This window comes from Sinocyclocheilus rhinocerous, unplaced genomic scaffold (genome assembly GCF_001515625.1).
Source record: "Sinocyclocheilus rhinocerous isolate Xijiao unplaced genomic scaffold, SAMN03320098_v1.1 scaffold140, whole genome shotgun sequence".
Lineage (NCBI taxonomy): Eukaryota > Metazoa > Chordata > Actinopteri > Cypriniformes > Cyprinidae > Sinocyclocheilus > Sinocyclocheilus rhinocerous.
Window position 1 is genome coordinate 946,200 of NW_015642053.1, and position 19,673 is coordinate 965,872.

Sequence of the window (19,673 nt, forward strand, 5' to 3'; positions counted from 1 at the left end):
TAAACCATATGTAATTGACAACCTATTATGTAATGGAGGATTTGATGATTTGACATATATTTAATAATGTATTTAGGGTGACTACTGGTGAAGAGGGACACTTAAACTCAAGCATCATCATTAATATATTGTAGCCATTTGAATCATATTATAAAACATGATTACAAATGATCAGAAAGTGTTCCAGTTTACCTGTATTCACCCTATTAAATGATGCTGTACATGCTTGCTACCTTTGAAGATTGAAGCCAGGTTGTATTATGATCAGGGTGTTAATCATATACTTAAAGAGTGTTATTTATTAGTCAACATGTTTTATATTTCCTTGAACTTTGAAGAACAGATCAATGCTTTTCAGCATTGCAAGCTGCAACGCGTCATGTCTAGTTGTTGGACTTTATAAAAATTTACTAATAGGAGCAATTTTAACTGCTGAACAAAATGGACATATGATATTGTGATATTTTTTTTTCATATGGTTGGGAAACAACAAATTGTACGTGATCAAGGAGGACGAGCCTGCTGATGTGACTGAGAACCGTGTACAGTACAGAGGGACTCGATGCTACCTGCACACTTCTGTGTCCGACCAAGCATAAATCTCAATACGCTACTCTCCATATGTTCTGTTCGTTTGCCTGTGAAGGCGTTTATTCTATGTAATCGTCTAGCTTAGATTGAACTAGACAACAGTCTGTACTATTTTTGTATTTGATTCAACAATTTTAAACTGCTGAAAGATCAAATGGGCACTTGGGAGGTAAAGGGAAAAGATGTGTTTTCTGCCAAAGAAATGTATCAGTCGATGTGGCACAAGCCGGATTTGCGTCCCGTAAATCATTCTGATTCAGAGCGGCGGATTCACAGATTTTTCTTGGGGAATTTGCCCTTACGATGGTTTTTAGTCGCAGTATAATGTTAAGCGAGAGTGTATGTAATTCTGTTCCTCAAATGTGTCACAAATTTAGTGAGAAAAATAAAACGATTCTGTTTGGCGGTTCTCTCTTGCAGTTTTTGTTGTTGTTTTAATGTATAACTTTAATTACAACACATTAAAAGCAGATTCAACATAATAAATGCTAGATGACAGCATAACTGTAACATGTCATATTGATGATTTAGCAGGATAAATAAGATACATACACAGGTAACCCTCACTTTTATACAACTGGCTGTTTTATTAGTCTGTCTACACATGTGATTTGTTTAATATGACACATACAAGTACAAAAAACAAAGAAAATGGAAGAAAATACAACTGGTGGAAAAATATATAATTCCAAAATGGATCATACAATTTCTCTGTTTTTCTATTCTCACTCTGTTCACACACAATATTTACATCATATACATACAGTAAAGAACACACATAATCACTATACAGTGTTCATAACTCAAATAGCTTCGTCACGCCAAAGAGGATGCTTACAGAAGTGGGGATAAAATCTTGTACAACCAGGCCAGGAACAGACTAACAAAGGAGATCAGAGTGGCTAAAAAAAACTACTCAGAAAAGCTGAGAAAAGAGCTTTCAGCAAATGATCCAGCGTCAGTATGGACTGGTCTGAGGAACATCACCATGTACAAGACACCACCCCCACAGAATCAACAACTGGCTGACGATCTGAATGTGTTTTACTGCAGATTTGAAAAGGATAGTCTACCACCCCCACATTTATCTAAACAATTACTTTTGTTCCTATACTTCTATTTCTGTATATAGTACATTATTCAATTTTTCTTTTTTTTTTATTATATTAGTGTTATATTACATCCCTACTGTGTTATTCCTATGCATGTCTGCACTATCATGTATGTCTGCACTATGTTTGTACTTTCTTCTACACTGGAAGCTCCTGTCGTCAAGTCAAATTCCTTGTGTGTGTAAACATACTTGGTAATAAAGCTCTTCTGATTCTGATTCTGATTCTGATAAACAGTGAGTATTGCTACATATTTTCATTTGGAAGTTACTCTGGAAAACTTTTTCTTTCTCAGTTTTCTGGTGCTGTTTGGTTCATACAACCCACTAATTAACTAATTGATGTGGATTGGGCTAATGAGTGAACACAGGTGATACGTGTTACTGAAAGGCTTTAAACCCCTCAGTTTGTGGCACGCATATAGAAGAATTAATGAGAGAATAAGTGAGAGTGAAGTTGTTTGTGTGGCAATGTTGAAGGAATGCGTGTGGTTGTTAAGAAAGTATGAATACCGAGTGGATTTGTGTTGAAAAAAAAAGATTAGGGAGGAGGCCGTGTTTGAAGAACCATCTTTGTAATAGACAGTTTAATTGAGATACAAAAGAGAGGAGAATAGCTTTAAGACATCCTCTTGACCCTTTTTATGAGATCTTGAAGTTTTGGTATCTGCAAAAATGATATCAATAAGTGATCTTGCTTGCTACATTGGAAATGTGGCTAAAAGAATATGCTCACTATTGCCGTTTAGGAAAGGCTGCCAATCTTGGCTGTTTGCTACTAAAAGTGCAGATTACAATGTGTTAAAAAAATTGAAATTTCACTGTTCTTTAACGAATCACCTCTTCGTAAGTTAAATATGTTCATGACGCTTGATGTGTGTTTTTCTTGTTCTGTGGAATACAAAAGTAAAACATTTAGCAGACTTTGCAAACCATTCTTTTACCTTAAAATAAATACTCCAAAAGGAGAAAAAAGTAGAGCTGTTGTATAGGTCTTCTGAAGCCATATGGTTTACGTCGCATTTAAGTCATTACTAACCAAAAAAAATGGCACCTTTTGCGTTTGACACGAACAAGCACCAGAATCATGATAGTGATATGAAATTACAATCTCTACAGTAAGATCTACAATCTTAATACTTAATATATCATATAAAATGTGTTTATATCAAGTGAAGAGGTGCATTTCTGTTCAAATATAAATTCAAAAGTTGTTTCTCTCTTTTTTGGAGGCTGAACCTTGATTCAAAGTGCAGCAGACCCTAAACAAATGTATGGTAGCAAGAGGGCAGCAGATTTCTACAGAACCTTACATATATGTCTTGAATGAGACAAAAACACATCAAAGAAAAGAATCATGCTTATATTTGGTCATTTGAGTAGTTTTCCTCAATGGACCAAACAGACGTTCTTGAGGTCTTCCAAAAGTAAAAAGTTCTTACTAAATGTTTTTACATTTGTATATTTTTATATATACAAAAAACAAATCAAGCTTAAAATGGATCATCAATTAGTAGCAATGGCGATACTTGAATGATCAGAAGCTCAGAGCATCGCCTTCTGTTGCTTTGACTGAGGATTGTGGGTAATTTGCTGTAAGAAAGTTCTGTACAGTATAGCTCTAGTCCATGTGACATGCAAAAATGTGTTTGAAACATTGATGTCCTAATAAGGGAGTCGAGATCCTAGGTCTTCGGTTATAATGAGTTTGGGTTTCTGCTTGCTGTTGGAATTGCTTTGTCTTTGGCGAGATGTGAGCGCAAATGTGGTGAATTGGAGAGGATCCGTCACTCTAAAAAATAAAAATACAAACCATAACATTATATAACGGACTGACGTGCTGTTCTTTTTATGCATGCTTAAAAGTTGTTACCAAAAATCTTGGACAATATAACATGCAGCATGAATTTTAAAAAGGAGGTTTGAAGCCTAACATTTGAGGGAATAAAAATGGAAGGAAATTAAAATTTGAGATTATTCATGCTTTAAAATCAGTCGTGCTGATTGTAATTCAACTTCAGTCTCTTCCCTGCGTCATTTACACACACATGGCTGCTCAAAAGATTCATTTCAGAGTCACTATATTGACAGTCATGTCAGGAAATGATCACATCATATTCTGCATTCAAATATGAAATTGTGCATGTAAATTGAATTCTTTAGAAAGCTGGAGCTTTGTCACAGACTGAGGAGGAAAGAACCTGAAACTGAAGTAAAATCAGGCCTAGTTATAAGTCTGACGTGCTATACATAATATACAGAGACCCAAAAAGCATTTTGAACACTAATGACTGAATAATTGTACAACCATGAAGTATCACAATACATTTTATGCCATATTGTTATATATTTAAAACTAACAAACTACTCTTTGCTTAAAATATTACTACTAAAAAAATGATACGCATTTCCATTTGAAATTAAGATATTCAATTAAGTCAGAAGCATGCGATTTTCTTTCAGTTTTTTTCCGCTATACATTAAAATGATACATGATCATGGAGATAAAACCATAGTTTACTCACTCAAAAGCGTTCAAATTCAGGAACCACACTGAAAAAATGAGAACAGGCCTGGAATTTGGCTATTTGCCTTATTTAATGTAAGAAACTATACTGTAAATGGTTATATGAATTTAAAAAGAAAAGAAAATCAGTAGCCACTTTCACAGAAAATGGTACAAAACGGTACAAGATCATCAACTTCAGAAGGACAAACCAAAGGAGAGCAACTTTTTACAGTGAACTGAACATCAGTTCAGCAGATTGTCAAAATTATGACATCTGATAGTTTCAAAAATGCTTCAAATTATGGGATCAAATACATTTGTTAGATTTTTTTGTAATGTTAGTGTTGTTAAAAATGGCCAGTTATAAAATAGCACTGACTACACTGTAACAAGTCATAATAAATCTACCATTTTGCAAGTATTTGTAAATATTTATTATTGAATTTAGTTCATCATTAGGCAGTATTTATTCTTTAAAAAGTACTAAAAGAAATACGAAACCGGATTCATGAAATTGTTTTACAATTCCTCTCCCTAATTTTGTGCCCATGTACATTAAATATAATGCGGGAACAGTAGTATGTTAGTATGTTATTCTGAACATTTCATTGACGTATAATTCAAAACCTGACCATGTTTAATAAGAGTAAAATGAGTAGCACAGTGAAAGCTGCGTTCTAAATGAAGAATGTAATAGTATTACATTTCAGATTGATAGTGTCTGCAGTGATCAATCTGAGCATTATGACAAGCACAAAAACTGCACAGATATTACACAATTACAGATCAATTTAGAGACAAATGAATTCAATTGTCGACAATCTCATATTCTATTCATGGCAATAACCATAAAGTCACAAAATTCAAGCTAAGAAATGACTACACCGCTTTAATCTGAAGAAATGTTTATTCATCTTTTCAAGAGTAGAAAGTCACATGGTCATTTAGCAACATTACACTGTTCTGATGTCGCCCAAAGTACATGCATATTGGAGTGTATATACTTCGCTGTACAATTATTGTACTTTCTCTCCTTTCACATCCAAAAAGTGGGCATTCCGGAAGAGAACGACATAAATATCATGACAGAGGTGGAGCTCTCTCTGAGTGTCGCGGCTGTGCCATGGTCTTTACTCTAGTGCAGAAAGAAACACTGGCACTGGCTTCCAGTCCTTGACACCTTACTGCGTTTGTCTCTAAATTCATCAAAACAGAGATGGAGCGTGTTGGCAGAGCTACAGCAAGACGTTGGTTTAGTTACACACAGAAAAAGACAAACAGTGCAAAAGCAAAAAAAAACTATAGCCGGAGGAGAGACAGACAGACACAAAGAACCTGGCAGGATCTTTGGTGCGGGAAAGCATGAGAAAAGTGAAAGCAAGTGTACAATCTGGACGTCTCCACGCATACTTTGTGGTAATAATGAAGGTGCTTTTTATTTAATTGTGCATCACCTTCATGTACAACAATAAATCGACTTTTCAAGCACAATACAGAGAAAATATAGAGCAGTGCACCTTTAAACAATTACTAGACCAGACAAGCAATGTGGTGTTTCTATCACATCAGAGAAACATTGTCTCTTTTATAGCTTAATCATAAGCATTTTGTTTCTATGAAAAAGGCTATTTCAAAGCATTTAATCAGTTCCCTGATTACATTACAACACTGGAACTAAAAGACTTCAGCTTTCACTCCTGTGAAAAAGGCTAAAAAACTCACACAAGTGGTGTGTAAGTGAATTATAAGCATAAATGATCATATTTAAATTGATACTAAACCAAAAAGTATGGTATCAAATTTGATTATTGCTGTTTTTACATATGTTTCGAATCTAAAAGCTGTACAGGGATCCGCAGGGATCTTGTTGAACCAAATTAAACAATGCATCCATGTCAAAGAAAAAAAATCAGAAATACTCCTGTTTGCAATTTAACATTCGATTATCAGTTATAGTATTTACAAATATTGTGTGCTATGTACAAGGCACTGGATCACATGGATTATATTAATATTAAGACTCGGCACATCATTAATATGGATGAATCGCAACACAAACATCAGTGGATAGTTCCGATTCTAAAATCTGATTGGATGAGCTAAACATTCTACATTAATAAATTTGAGATGTCTCTTGGCAACCGTAACTGGCCTAGACCAAAACTATATTGTTCATTCCTTTCTGTTTTTATTCATACAAGCAATGAACCGCTCGTTACCATGTGTTACAGTGATTTACTGTACCATGGTTAAGAGGGATACACCTCTCATGTGTGGTGAAATCACTAACACACAGCTTCTCACTGCTTGTTGCTTCACTCGTGGATGGTGATGAGACATGGATATGTAGGTACCAGTTGTCTTTTCTTTCATGCATGGACCATGAATTCCAGAAACAACCCATTTTTGTCATTTATATTTAAAGAATTTGTTCCAATTCAACTTCCAGGCTTTCAAACGCAATCTTCACTTGAGACCCAGGGAAGGTCAAGTGTGTACTGCACATCAGAATTCACCGTCCTGATCTACAACGCTTGATGCATTTAGAAAACAGATACTTCATTGAAGGGACTCCAGGTGAGATATTATGAGATCACAGAGACCCTTTACATCAGCGATATAAACAATGAAATGGAAAAACACTGAAAGTTGTGATTAATTAATTACATCAGTTTCATTCAATTGTACAATGTAAAAGGAATAATTAAAAAAAACACCTGAATATATATACTGTATATATTTTTAAATATGCAAACTTACCAATGTACAGAATACGGTCTTTCTCAGCTGAGTTTCATTATTAACAGTCATTTATACTTGGATAAACCCACAGGTATTGTTACAAACAATAAATGTAATCATATTACCACATTGGTTTTCATTTAAGATTTTTTGTTCAACAAAAAAAAAATGTATTTACTCGCCTTCGTGTTGTTCCAAACCTATACAACTTTTCTATTTTCCACAGAAACAAAACAAAACAAAACAAGAAATTTAGATTTCTGAGCTGTTCTCTTCCCTCAAGTGAAAGTGAATGGGGTCCAGTTGCTGTCAAACTCCAAAATGACCCAAAAACAAAACAAAACAAAAAGCATTTTGTTCAGAGAAAATCTGGTCACCATTCACTTTCATTGCAAGGAAAGAAAATACTTCTTCGATCTCATAAATAAGTCTTTTTGTGTTCCATAGAAGAAAATAATATAATAAAATCATGTAAACAACAGAATTTTCATTTTCATGTAAACTATTCCTTTAAATCCGTGGACCCCTGGATGGCAAAAGTTATGCATTTATACATTGTTGACATGTACATGCATGAAAGACAGGCAAGAGATAGACAATTCAACATGTTTTCTAAAGTAAGTTCAACATTCTCATGTTAGGAGCGTATAATGAGGAAGGTCAGCATGGAATACTCAGCATTCCGGTTCCGTTAGGCTGCTTCCGACTGGGATAAAATAAGGGAACTAGAAGGTGGGAAGGGTGGATCTAGATCCTCTTCCTCTGAGGGTGGAGTGAAGGGGGATGGATTGTTGAGAGATAAAGGAAGACAGGGGAGTGTGTGTGGATGGAGGTGAAGGTGGTGTCTCTGTGTTTGTCTGTCCTCTCACACTGTCGAAATCAATTTGCCCTCCGCACTGTGGAACAAAGAGAGGGAGATGCTGCCAGGTTGGCTTTGGACACAGACACATTGAAGCACAAAGAGCATAAAGCACTGATGTTCAAGGAATAGTTCACCCATAAATGAAAATGGTCATCATCTACTTATACGTTCCAAACCTGTGTGACTTTCTTTATGTGGAACACCAATGTACTGGTGCTCTCTTTTTTTCCCAGGTTCATTGAACGAGGACTGCAGCTTATCGGGCAAATTAGTCCATACGACTTGTGCACTATACTGCAAGTGTTCTGGATCCAATTACGTCAAGTTTGGGTGAGAAACAGATGGAAATTTATACTGTGCACTGATAACCTTTCCCTTCAGAGTTGAACTCAAGAACCAGATCAGTCAGATTCATTGAATAGGGTTCAAGAGATTTATGAATATAGGAATTTTTTATTAATTTTTTTACCTTTTTTGTGGTCCCAGGAAGGGTAAGAGTAAAAGATAACTTTTTTTTTTTCATTTTTGAGTGAACTATCCCTTTAATATTACTGCTAATACTAATCTCTATTAATGGACGTTACAAACAAGTGATGGGCTGCATTTCCTACAAGTCACGTGTGTGTGTGGTTCAGAAGTAAAATGTAAACAATTCAAATGTGTTCTAATCAGAAATCAGAAAAAGCTTTAAAACCAAACCACACACATGTATTGTGAAAATGGAGCCCATTGTTCTAAATGCATCATGGGGGTCAAATCTAAATGGTGTACAGCAAGGTATAAAGTGAACTACAAGTATTGAAAATATTGGGGGTAGCATGTGGAACACTGCTTCTCATGAATTTCCCTACAGGAATTAAAATGGGAAAAAAAGACACTAAAAGACTAATTAAAGGGGTGGTTCACTGGGTTTTTTCTAGGCTTGATTGTATTTATGGGGTGCAGTCTAACATGTGTTAATGCTTAGTTAAAAAAAAAAAACGCATTATTTTTCACATAATTTACCTTTACTCCACACAGCTCTGTCCCTTCTCTGAGAAATGGGCTGATCTTTTCCTGTTTTTATGAAGCCCCTCCCTCAGAAATACATGATGGGCTCTGATTGGTTAGCTAGCCCAGTGTGTTGTGATTGGCTAAACCGCCTCTAGTGCGCGTCTAAGTGTCCCGCCCCTCACCTCAGCGGCATGTGCTCTGGTTGTATTGTAAACAAAGGCGTTGTTAATATCGCTTATCAGTTTGAGCCTGATTGAGAAGCAGAGGATATTATTGAAGAGGATCGTGCAGAACCTGTGCAAGCAGGGCTTTTAATGTTAGGCCTATGTTTTTTGTTTGTTGTTGTCTCATGCTTTTAGATATGCTGTTATTTGTAAATGCTACTGCTTATGTTAGATTTTAATATAGGGTTTTATCTTGATTAAAGCTTTAATACAGTACGGCAACTGAAAGCGCGTCCATGTTTAATGCTTCTCTTAGCTATGTGAAAATAAGTGTATAATTGGAAGTTACAGTTCTTTGTTGTGGAGCTGAGCTGAATGAGAGAGAGAGAGAGATGCAGAGCAGGGGAACGTGAGGAACAGTTTTGAAAACCACTGCTTTTGAACATTGATTTTGAAACCTGTGAATCCATTAGAATCGTTAGAAGACAGAATCGCGATTCATATATGAACAGATTTTTACGTGCACCTCTAGTTTTCTCTTCCTCTTCTCTAAAGCAGCGCAGCATGGCATCGCCCCCTTTGCTGCCTTTTCCCGAGGGCGGGGTTTATCTGGGTTTGTGATGTCACGAACCCGGGAAGTAACTTGTTGTAGTCCCTACCAGCCGTTTTTGTAGGCATTAAACTGCCAGAATTTTAAAAGACGATATCTCCGTTTGCATTTAACTTTCAGCTTCGTAACTTTGCAGATATTGTTTATGCTCAAACAGCAACATTACACACTAACTAACGTTAAAAAAGTGAAATCGCAATGAACCACCCCTTTAAGACAAACACACATGGACAGCAAAAGCAAGAATGGAATGGTAACTTAAATGGAAAAATAAAACATTTTAAAATATTTAATCTATATCTACTTTAAATTGTGATGCTAAAGGAATTTGGAATAAAAGCTGGGAATGGTCTTCCCCATAGATGACCCAGAAGGGTTTATTTATTTATTTATTATAGTGATGTCACACAAGGTGCTTTGTACAATACAAAAAAAAAAGTTCATTCAAATTGATAAAGTATGGCTACACCATGTTCAAGAGAGTAGGTATGGCTCTCATCTATGGGAAAAGACCAAAAACGAGTAACTACAGTATATTATTGCGAGGTTTATGAAACCCATTTAAACAATCAGAGGTTTCTGCCTTGTTCAATATGGGTTTAGGTGCCGTTTGGTCACCCGCCCACCTTATGTTTGGGCTAGACCTTCAGAAACGTCAGCTATGTTCGTCTGTTCCGGCTGCAGGTCAAGCAAACAAGACTTTTTTTGCTTGCCATAATCAAAATTCAAAATATGTGGGATTTTTAAATTCAAACAAAACCAGAGAAGAATAAGTCAAATAAAAAGAAAACAAAGAAAGAACTTACAGACAAACTAATATGCTTTTTTAAATACTGTTTCTGTTCAGTTGGCAGTAAAAAGTAAAAATTTAGGTCTTACCTCGTTTGGAATCGAGACTCGTACTCCTCCAACCCTTGCTGTGAAGAAAAAGAGAACATCTTTTAGTCATCTACTTTTCCTCAAATGCCCAGTAGACGGCAGTAGAAGAATGCATAACACTTATGAACTGCAGTATTGATGATAGTTAAAGCATTTTGCTGTAACCAGGAATAAAAAAGGAGGTCATTGAGTGCATCCTGAACCGGAACCAATTGAGCACTGACTCAGAACAGAGAAACACAACAGACATACACAACATGTCCTTTTTTTCCCCAATCAAAACTTAATTAATATTGAATGCACTAAGGAGGGGACCCGGGGGTAAGGATGAGAGAGTTGAGATGAGATGTTTGTTGCTGGCTTTGTTACATAACAAAGCCCTACTTCTTTTAATACTAAAAAAGTATTTGCATGCTTATTCATGCATATTTAAGTAATTGCAAGCCATTGCAAGTATAATTATTTCAGTGAAGTGTAGTACACAAACATGTTTTTCATTCAAACCATTCTCAAAAATAAATGATGGTTTTAAATGCCAAAGACAAACACTAGATTTTGTTTGTTTGTAACTCCATGCCAGCTTCTATAGCTATTTTCCTGGTGAAATCCAGGTTGAAATATTGAAACAAATACATTTGAAAAATAGCTTAAATGTTCTAAGGCTGCTGTATGTATCTGTACCTGTATAAAAATGCATTTAATTTAAAGTGAAGACCTCCACAGACAAATACCCGCTCTCTCACTGCAGTCGTTTCTCTTTGTTCCCACTCCAAACCCATCTATTTGTAAATGTCCAAAATGGCCTCTCAAAGGGAAGTTTAATCAAACAGGGCAGGTCTTTTCTAATGTGGGCTCAGGCTGTTAAAATAACACATGGTCACAGGTGGAAACTGATCTCGGTTTAGGGTAATGTCCTGGAACGTCCTCTATGCAGTTAGCTGGAGATTGGGCTGCATTAATCGAACTGTCGCCCTGCTATATTTCAGCATGTCTGATAAATGTCTACATAAGGTGATTAATGCTTCAGTACTATTAACATTTTTATAGAAAGCTATACTGATAACTCCATACATCTATCAAGGTTAATCATTTTGTATTGGATGTAGAATGACACTGCATTAAGAATAGGCAGGATGTGTGTGTGTGCATAGCCTACTTGTGAGAATCCTGGCACTGCCACGCTGTATGGTCTCTGTCGGCTGTGTGGTGTGCTCTGCTGCTGGCTGAGGAAGCGTGTGGGCATGCCGTAATCAGGTGTCGGCAACGCCATCTCTCTCTCCAGAAGATTTCCTGTGCTGCTGCTCCTGCTATGCTGCAAACTACAAACACACACATATACACACTATTAGTTAACGTGATTTCATTTCTGTAACGTGAAAAATTTAGGACTTTATTTTATCCATTGGGAATGACTGGATCAAGAAAGTGGGCGTTGTGTACTAGAATAGAGCCAAACGTAATGCACAATTGCTCAAATTTGACCTAAATAGCTAATTATAGCATTATGACAATATTAACATCATCCAAGTGACATTAGTAAAAAAGGAAAATCGTATCAGAGGAAGAGCAAGGCATTTTATTTTGAATTAAAGGTTACGAAGGCTGTTCTCTTTGGAATAATATGCACTGATGAATCAATCACAACAAGACTATGCATGTGCATGAATAAAGTAAACAAGGTCAGGTTTGATTGGTCATGTCAACAGTAAAGCCTTTCTCAGTTGCATGCTTAATGGTGTTATGCAGCTCATGACGTAGTTCTCTAAATGCATTTCATAGGTTGTGCCAGCACAATATTAAATGGCATTTAAACATTGAACGGGCTTTTGTAAACGCATTAATATTCAAACAGACTCACCTGACGTGGAGTTTATTGCTGTCTGGTTCAGGAATCACGCGGGTATAGGAGAACGGGAACCAGCCTCTCCTGATAGGACACATACAACGTGGAATTTGAAGCAGTTTCTCTGGTTCATCAAATTCTTAAATTAAAAATGTGCTTGTTTTTCTGTATGCATGGACAAATTGTATTGTGAAGTTAACCACAAGACACGTACATTCTGTTTTTCTCGTTTTCGCCGTAGTGCCAGCCGTCCCGGGCTTCAGGCACCAACAGTGTAATGATGTCTCCTTCCATAAAGCTGAGGAGTGTGCTGTTGTCCCCGGCGGCATGAGAGAAGAGGGCCTGAACGCGTGTCCGTCCATTTCTCTCCAGCTCAGCTGCCATTGAGCTAGACCTGGGGAGGGTCTGTGTCTCTGCTGGGGTCAGAGATTAGAAAACCATAGTGAGCAATTTTTTATAACTATGCAAGAAGAAAAATGACAGAAAAATTACGTACATTTCATTCAAAACGTATCGTACAATCCAATAGATTAAAAATTAAATATTGGACCTTATATTTGTTGTATTTTTGCATTTAGAATGTTTGTTTTAACATAATAACGTCAAACTATTGGAATCCATTTAGGACTACTTGAGTTGCCTTATAAAATTCTACCTAAAGGTCGTGAACGCCGCTCATTAAGAACTTCGTTTCCGCTCCTTCTTAAAAATACTTCCCTCGAAGAGAAACTATACCCTTCACCTATTTTCTATCCATTTTTAAAGCTGTCCTCTCTATTCCCACCTGCTCTGCCCTGTTTTCATTTCCAGCAGTGTTTGCCCTGTTATTGTCCACTCACTAGAGGAACACTCACTTCTTTCACAAGGAGAGAGTGAGAGAGAAACGCACAGGTGCACAGACACTGACACAGCTATAAATACAGACGGCGGATTATTAAGTCATATAGAGATTCTGGGTATTGAATAAACAGCACTGAAATCTTCCAGATGTCATGATCAGAGAGTTACTGTTTGCATTGTCGAAGGTAAGTCCCTTAACTTACCCAAAGTATTCTTGGGCTTTACAGGCGCAACTTTGCGGACAGGCAGGGTGTTGGAGAAGGTCTCTCCACCGTGTCTGTGGGCCGGTTTCTCGTGTGCGGCTCTGGTCTCCATCCAGCGTTGGTAGTCTTCTCCCCCATGGACCCCTGAGCCATTCACCATGGGAACACCATCTACTCCCATCATCCTCTGCAAGATGCAATTCACATTTTTAGGAACAAATAAGACACCTAGTTTCCATTTATACTTGTATAGTATACATGCATTTCTCTGCATTTTGAGACAAGTAAAATAAAAAATACCATCAAGCATTAGTCGCACTACTCCCAAATGAGATTTAAATGAATGTCCTTCCTTATAAGATGCAGCTTTTTTTTTAACGCATGTCTTGTACACAGTTTTAACCATTTGTGACTTGATATAGTACAATCTCTCCCATGTAAATCAGAGATTTGGTCCTATGCAGTTGCAAACACAATGACAGAGAAAACTTGCAGTTATGCCATCTGCCACTTTAAATGCTCAAGCTCTTTAAAACAGGATGGATTCTCATTGGCTGTCAATATTTTGATCATTTATTATTAGCTGGAAAAAAATATTTTGAAAGCGATTCCATTGATATCGTTCCTCTGTGCTGTTATAATTAGGTTGTGGTGTGGACTAATATTCTTTGAAATGCATAATAATTGTTACTGCACTGTGATAAACTGTAAACTAAAGAGAGCTGTAAGTGCCAGCAGGTTTCTGATTATTCTTTTCACAGCATTGTGGTCATTATGGAACTGTATTTTAATGACTTTATATCCATCTATACTAAATTTGAGAACTCTCTCATTCCTATGGCCGTGAGTGCGCCCCCTACTCTACAAAGTTGAGTACATAAGATGTAATTATACTCATCATTAATGCAACCATTTACAAATTATCTTGCTGAAGTTAAGACACTGTATTATTTTGTGGCTCACATTTTTTTTTATTTGGGTCGGACTGGGATTCTAACTCACCGTCTGTTGGTTCCCCATGAGAGCTGCGAGCTCAGGTGGCACAGGAAGTGGCTTGGCCCCAGGGATGGGGTCTGAGATGGTCAGGCTAGATTTAGAGGTGTGGTGGACACTGGGTCCCAGTGTCCCTGACGCTCCTGAGCCCATTTGCTGAGCTAGAAGCATTGCCCGCTCTGGGAGTTTATTTGGATCGGCACACGCTTGTTGCCACAATGGGATCTTTTGCGTCAGCAAGTCTCTGCCCTAAAAACAAACAAACAGCGCCACAACTAGTATTAGCACCTAGCATAAGTGATGCAAGCTTTACACAACTGCGAGAGAATAATTTAGATTAGTCTAGAAAACCCATGTTGGCAAATCAAGGATAACAGACCAAATACAGACTCTCTCTGTGAATATATAGCTGAGGTTTCAGGGGTGAGCTCTTCAGTTGATGGACTGATAGGGAGAGGGAATGCGATAAAGTGTGATAAAGTGATCCCTCCTCACCTCGCGTTCCTCTGAAGCTCTGAGACATCCCTCTCTATCCTGACAACCTCCCCTCCCTGTAGGTTGAAGCCTGAAATTGCCTCATTACACTGCCCTATGCACAGGCAGTGAGCCTGGCTGAGCTCTACGACCAGTAAGAGAGATGAGGAACGCCTGGAGACCTCTGAATGTAGAGCACAGGAAGTGCAACTTTATCTTTGAACTCTTTTCTGTAATTCAGATCATCTGTTTGAGCAGTACATGGATGCTTATTTAAAAGACCGAAGAGCCAAATTTCAAATAGATGTGACAAATGAAAAGTTAATCAACAATTTGACGTGTTGCAACAGTTCACCTAAAACTTACACTAAAGGTTACGCTAAAAATCTACCTAAATCCACCACATTTTGGTTAAGTGCAAAGTTTCTTTAACATAAGTGTGGTAAATGTACTACACATTGCATTGGATGAAAGGTCTTCTAAATGCCTACACCCTTGTAACATGCCAAAATCTTTTTTTCATCACTCTCCTTTGCTCTGTACTTATAATACCTCCATAGTCTGTTTTTGACTGGCACAGGTCAGTACTACTGAGCCCCTACGGTCCTTTTCTAAGTCACAACCACATACCACCCTACACAAAGCAATTATCACCTGCCTGCATGTCTGAGCACCTGCAGACTGTGTCACGACCTCATCGGGTTCATAAAAGCAGAAACGCTAACACTCTTCATTTGCAAACTGGCAAATCTTAGTCACCATGAAATTAAAATGGACAATTCTTATTTTTATGAATATTGCAGTGTTTATTATAAATTAAATATCCGTGTACATATTTTTTAAATATAAAATTAACTGCCCTTGTGATAAAAACAAAAAATTCTCCTCCCCTTCGCTAAGGCATGTCTTCTCTGATGATGTGTGCACCGACGCAAAAGGTGGGACAATAATCTCTCCCCTCTAGCAACCCGTCACTCACATGAGATCGCATGATTTTGCAAACAACAACAATCCAATCGATTCCTAATGGACAAAATCAAGTCCAACCCTACATTTTTTTTTAAGAAGCCATTTCACTCTGATATATACGTCACAATAGAAAAATAAAAGATGAGCGCAGTTTGCGTTTCATCCGGACTTTATGCTGATCCAAAAGTTTCAAGAGTAGCAGGACAGATCATGTGTATAGTCATAAGATTCAGTAGCCACAGCTTATTAAACTACTGAAGCCAACCTGAAGCATTTGCGATTTTAACATTGTTTTGAAAGGACAGTTTAGCTAAAAATGAAAGTTCTGTCATTATTTACTCGGTCACATTTTGTTCCAAACCTGTATGACTTACTATCCTTGATTAAACACTAATGTATACTAATATTAAAGACCCTAAATATCTTGTTTCTAGCTCAAACCCCTCAAACAGTAATGCACTTGATCTCAAGTTGATCCATGAGGAATGACCCTGCAATAAGTGCACAGTGAATTACTTTGGATAAAAGCATATGCTAAATCTTGCTAATAGGCAGTTAGCAGTGGTCTCTGAATTGCATTTGTGTGAAAGGGCATCACACAAATGCAATTCAGAGACCACTACTAACTGCCTATTAGTTCCCGAGAAATCTGTGAACCATTCAAACTTGCAAATTTCATTAGGTGTTTAAAAGGTTTCTTTTCAATTTTCTTCCCAGTGGTAAAATCTCTTAGTCATCTGAGCATGAGAGAGTTTTTATCCTCTCTTTGTTCCTTCTGCCATCAGTTGCAGACGAGTGAGTGAGTAAGTATCAAGTACCATGACTGTTGTGGGTGACGGTGTTAAGATCCAGCCATGACAAACTCTGGCAGATGGTCAGTTTTGTTCACGTCACTTCACTCTTCCTGTTCTCACAAAAGTGGATAATAAAGTAGCACTACATAGACTAAACCCCAATTTAATTTTCCACTGTGAGGTAGTGCCTCTTTGTCTTTGTCTAAAATATTTTTGCAGTTGCCTGCAGAGAAATTTCTTCAGTATGAGTCTTCCTACACACATACATGAAAACAGTGATTATCATCTGAACAGTCTGTTCTTGTAAAAGTGGGCCATTCTCTGCCTGGCCCTCCCTTTTTCTTCTGCTTCTCTTGCCATCATTGCTCCCAACGCTCTGTCTATCACCAACTCTGAAGCGTGGGCGTCACAGTAGAGGAGTGAATCTCGCTTACGCGGGAATGACTGGTCTTCTTCTGCATGCTGGTGAATCCACCAGATACCACCAGATCTCTGCTCTATTTTTGTTCAGTGTGAATGTAATGTTCTAAAAAGAATAATCATCCTTCACCCTTGTGTTTTATATATTGGTGGCACCACCTTGATTAAATCTCTTTGATTCAATTGATAAGCAATCAAATGTAGTCTTGGTTATAAATCATTTTGCATTGTATACTGTACAAAACACAATTGTACAGCACAAGCATTTACATACAGTGCATTTTAGACCCAAATTAAGAAACTTTCTCAAAATACACAGTATAGCACATTCTCTAGCAAGCATGGCGGAATGATCAGCACTGAAATGGAATGAATGACTGACTAAATGGGACTTGGGAGCAGAAACAACTGAAAACAAAGTATGGAGTTGTCCAAGTATATAATTTATGGATACTTATTATTTATAGTATATGATCTGAATTAATACATTACATGATTGATGGTTAAAGACAACATGTAATCAAAACTTATATCTTTGACATAAGGCTTTATCAATTTAACTGACCAAGTCATCCAACCAAATTTGTATTAATTATTAAATATGTCATAATGTGAAAGCTAAATATGTTGTAAATGGCATTTCATGTTGTCTTTAACACATTTAAATGTGCAAATAATGGCTAAAATGCATGCTTAACACAATTTTTACTTAAATTAACTGAATTTCAGTGTTTCTGCGACCCAAAATTTCTTCAGCATGATGTGAAATCTCACCTTGGTGTGGTAGGCGTTGCTTGTTTTGGCCAATGCACATTGACGGTCAACGAGGAAGCAATACCTCCGTCTCTCTTCGGACAGAGCGTTCTTGTAGCTCTCAGAGATGTAGTTATCCAGCTCATTTTGTTTGCTGCTGATGGTCTCGACGTACTGAGGGACAGGGAAGGTGGCGTAAAGCAGACATAAAAAAACGACAAACAATGCCCCAGTTTGACGCAGCCTGATGTAGTGACGACCATGCTAGGAGAAACCGTACATTTCAAATGACAACCATGTAGGCTTGCTGTTACTCTCATTGTATGAAAGCAAATGGGAATGCTAAAGCTCAATGATCCATAGCATGCAAAGCTGGTGAGGGCTGAATTTAACCGGCCTGTTTGTTTTGATCAGAGAATCCAAGTAACAAAGAAGGTCATGTTCATCATTTAGCATTCAATAGTAAAATGATAAAAAATCCAACTCAAGTATGTATCACAACATAAAAGCTACCAAGGCTGCTGCCTCTGTAAAGATTGCGCCACAGCCAAAACATCATCTAACAAGGACATACACCTTGTAGGAACTGGATGTAATCCAAACTGCACGCACACAGTGACACTCCGTAAGGTTATTCAACCTGTGTAGGTATCGTGGTATCACAGTGAGTTATGCTGATTCTTCCTACCAAGTGTTAATGAACAAGGCTGGAATCACTGCTTGCAAGTCTATTATTAGTCTCAAGTTAGAAAAGGTCATTGCATCATGCAAAAATGTGTTATGGGTTCACAGTAATGTATGAACGTGTACAATATGTTCACTCAGACTCTCAGTCTTTGCGTTTCATGGGTTTTGTGCCTTGCACAACTGAAATGAATAAAGCAATGCTTCATCCAGAGTTTAAAACTCATTTGGTACACATCTGGTCTTAGACACCAGTACCAGAACACATAGTTTTGTAGGTTTAGTTGCTCTAATGTACATCAGATAGACTTGTTTGTAATACTTTTGCATTAAACTCATGTGGGAAAGAATGTGAGAGATGAAAGAGGGGAAAAAACAACAAAATGAAGAGATTCTAAAAACGCCTCAGCATTGAAACAGATGTTGTAGTGTCAAATATAAAAGCAGGTAATGAGTTCTCAAGCTAGTTTAGATGTAATAAGCCTGTAGGTAAAACACTAGATGTAAAATGTAGCATTTCCAGGATTCTCTCTGATCATGAGTGGGAATTTGGACACACTGCTGACAGGTAGCATGATCAGCACACCAAAACAGCTGCACGCTAAATATTTTTGCACATGGCATCAACCCAAAGAGTGAGCCACATCATTTTATCAAGCTTGAAAAACTTCTGCTTGTGACTTGTAACTAAAGTGAACTGAGATTTGCTTAGCAAAAATTCTAGGTGACAAGAAAGAAAACACTGAGGTCAAAGCATGGTGGTTACACTTCTCCTCTGTTATTTCCAGGATCTTACAAAATTAGAAACTACATACTTGGCAAAAAAGCCATTATGAAGGCATTTCTCTTCCTTTTGGAGTTCAGTTCTCAAGTGTAAACACCCTTAAAAAGCAACTTAAAATGACTTTTTAGAGACAAACTAGCATATACTGTACATTAAAAGTTGCAGTCAGTAAGATTTTTTATTTATTTTTATTATTATAACATAACTTTTGAATGTTATATATAAGCTGTAATTGTAAGCAGAAGTAATTTAATATCTTTTTAAAATTAATATTTTTCAACTTGAACATCATCGTAGCCCACATCCGCATGTAGACTGCGTGTTTTGTGCGCTAATGGATCAGATATGACGTCTGTCTTATTCTTTCTGGATAATGACAGCACTATATTGCAGGATCTTCTTTGTATTTAATGACCCATGGTCAGGACCCCTTTTCTACTCCTATTAAATTTTTT

At 37.2% G+C, this 19,673-nt stretch overlaps 1 protein-coding gene across 1 annotated transcript in view; it reads right to left on the bottom strand.

The window, feature by feature from the left end:
- Window positions 1-3,291: 3,291 nt before the first annotated feature.
- LOC107755398 (brain-specific angiogenesis inhibitor 1-associated protein 2-like) overlaps window positions 3,292-19,673 on the bottom strand; it is a 49,220-nt gene continuing 32,838 nt past the window's right edge. The window contains exons 8-15 of the mRNA XM_016572180.1: window positions 17,772-17,924; window positions 14,350-14,589; window positions 13,348-13,534; window positions 12,519-12,720; window positions 12,320-12,388; window positions 11,618-11,780; window positions 10,462-10,499; window positions 3,292-3,494 (exon numbers count right to left, since the gene is read on the bottom strand). Of these exons, the coding sequence (XP_016427666.1) occupies window positions 3,368-3,494; window positions 10,462-10,499; window positions 11,618-11,780; window positions 12,320-12,388; window positions 12,519-12,720; window positions 13,348-13,534; window positions 14,350-14,589; window positions 17,772-17,924 (1,179 nt within the window). The 3' untranslated portion in view covers window positions 3,292-3,367. The remainder of the gene's footprint in view (window positions 3,495-10,461; window positions 10,500-11,617; window positions 11,781-12,319; window positions 12,389-12,518; window positions 12,721-13,347; window positions 13,535-14,349; window positions 14,590-17,771; window positions 17,925-19,673) is intronic.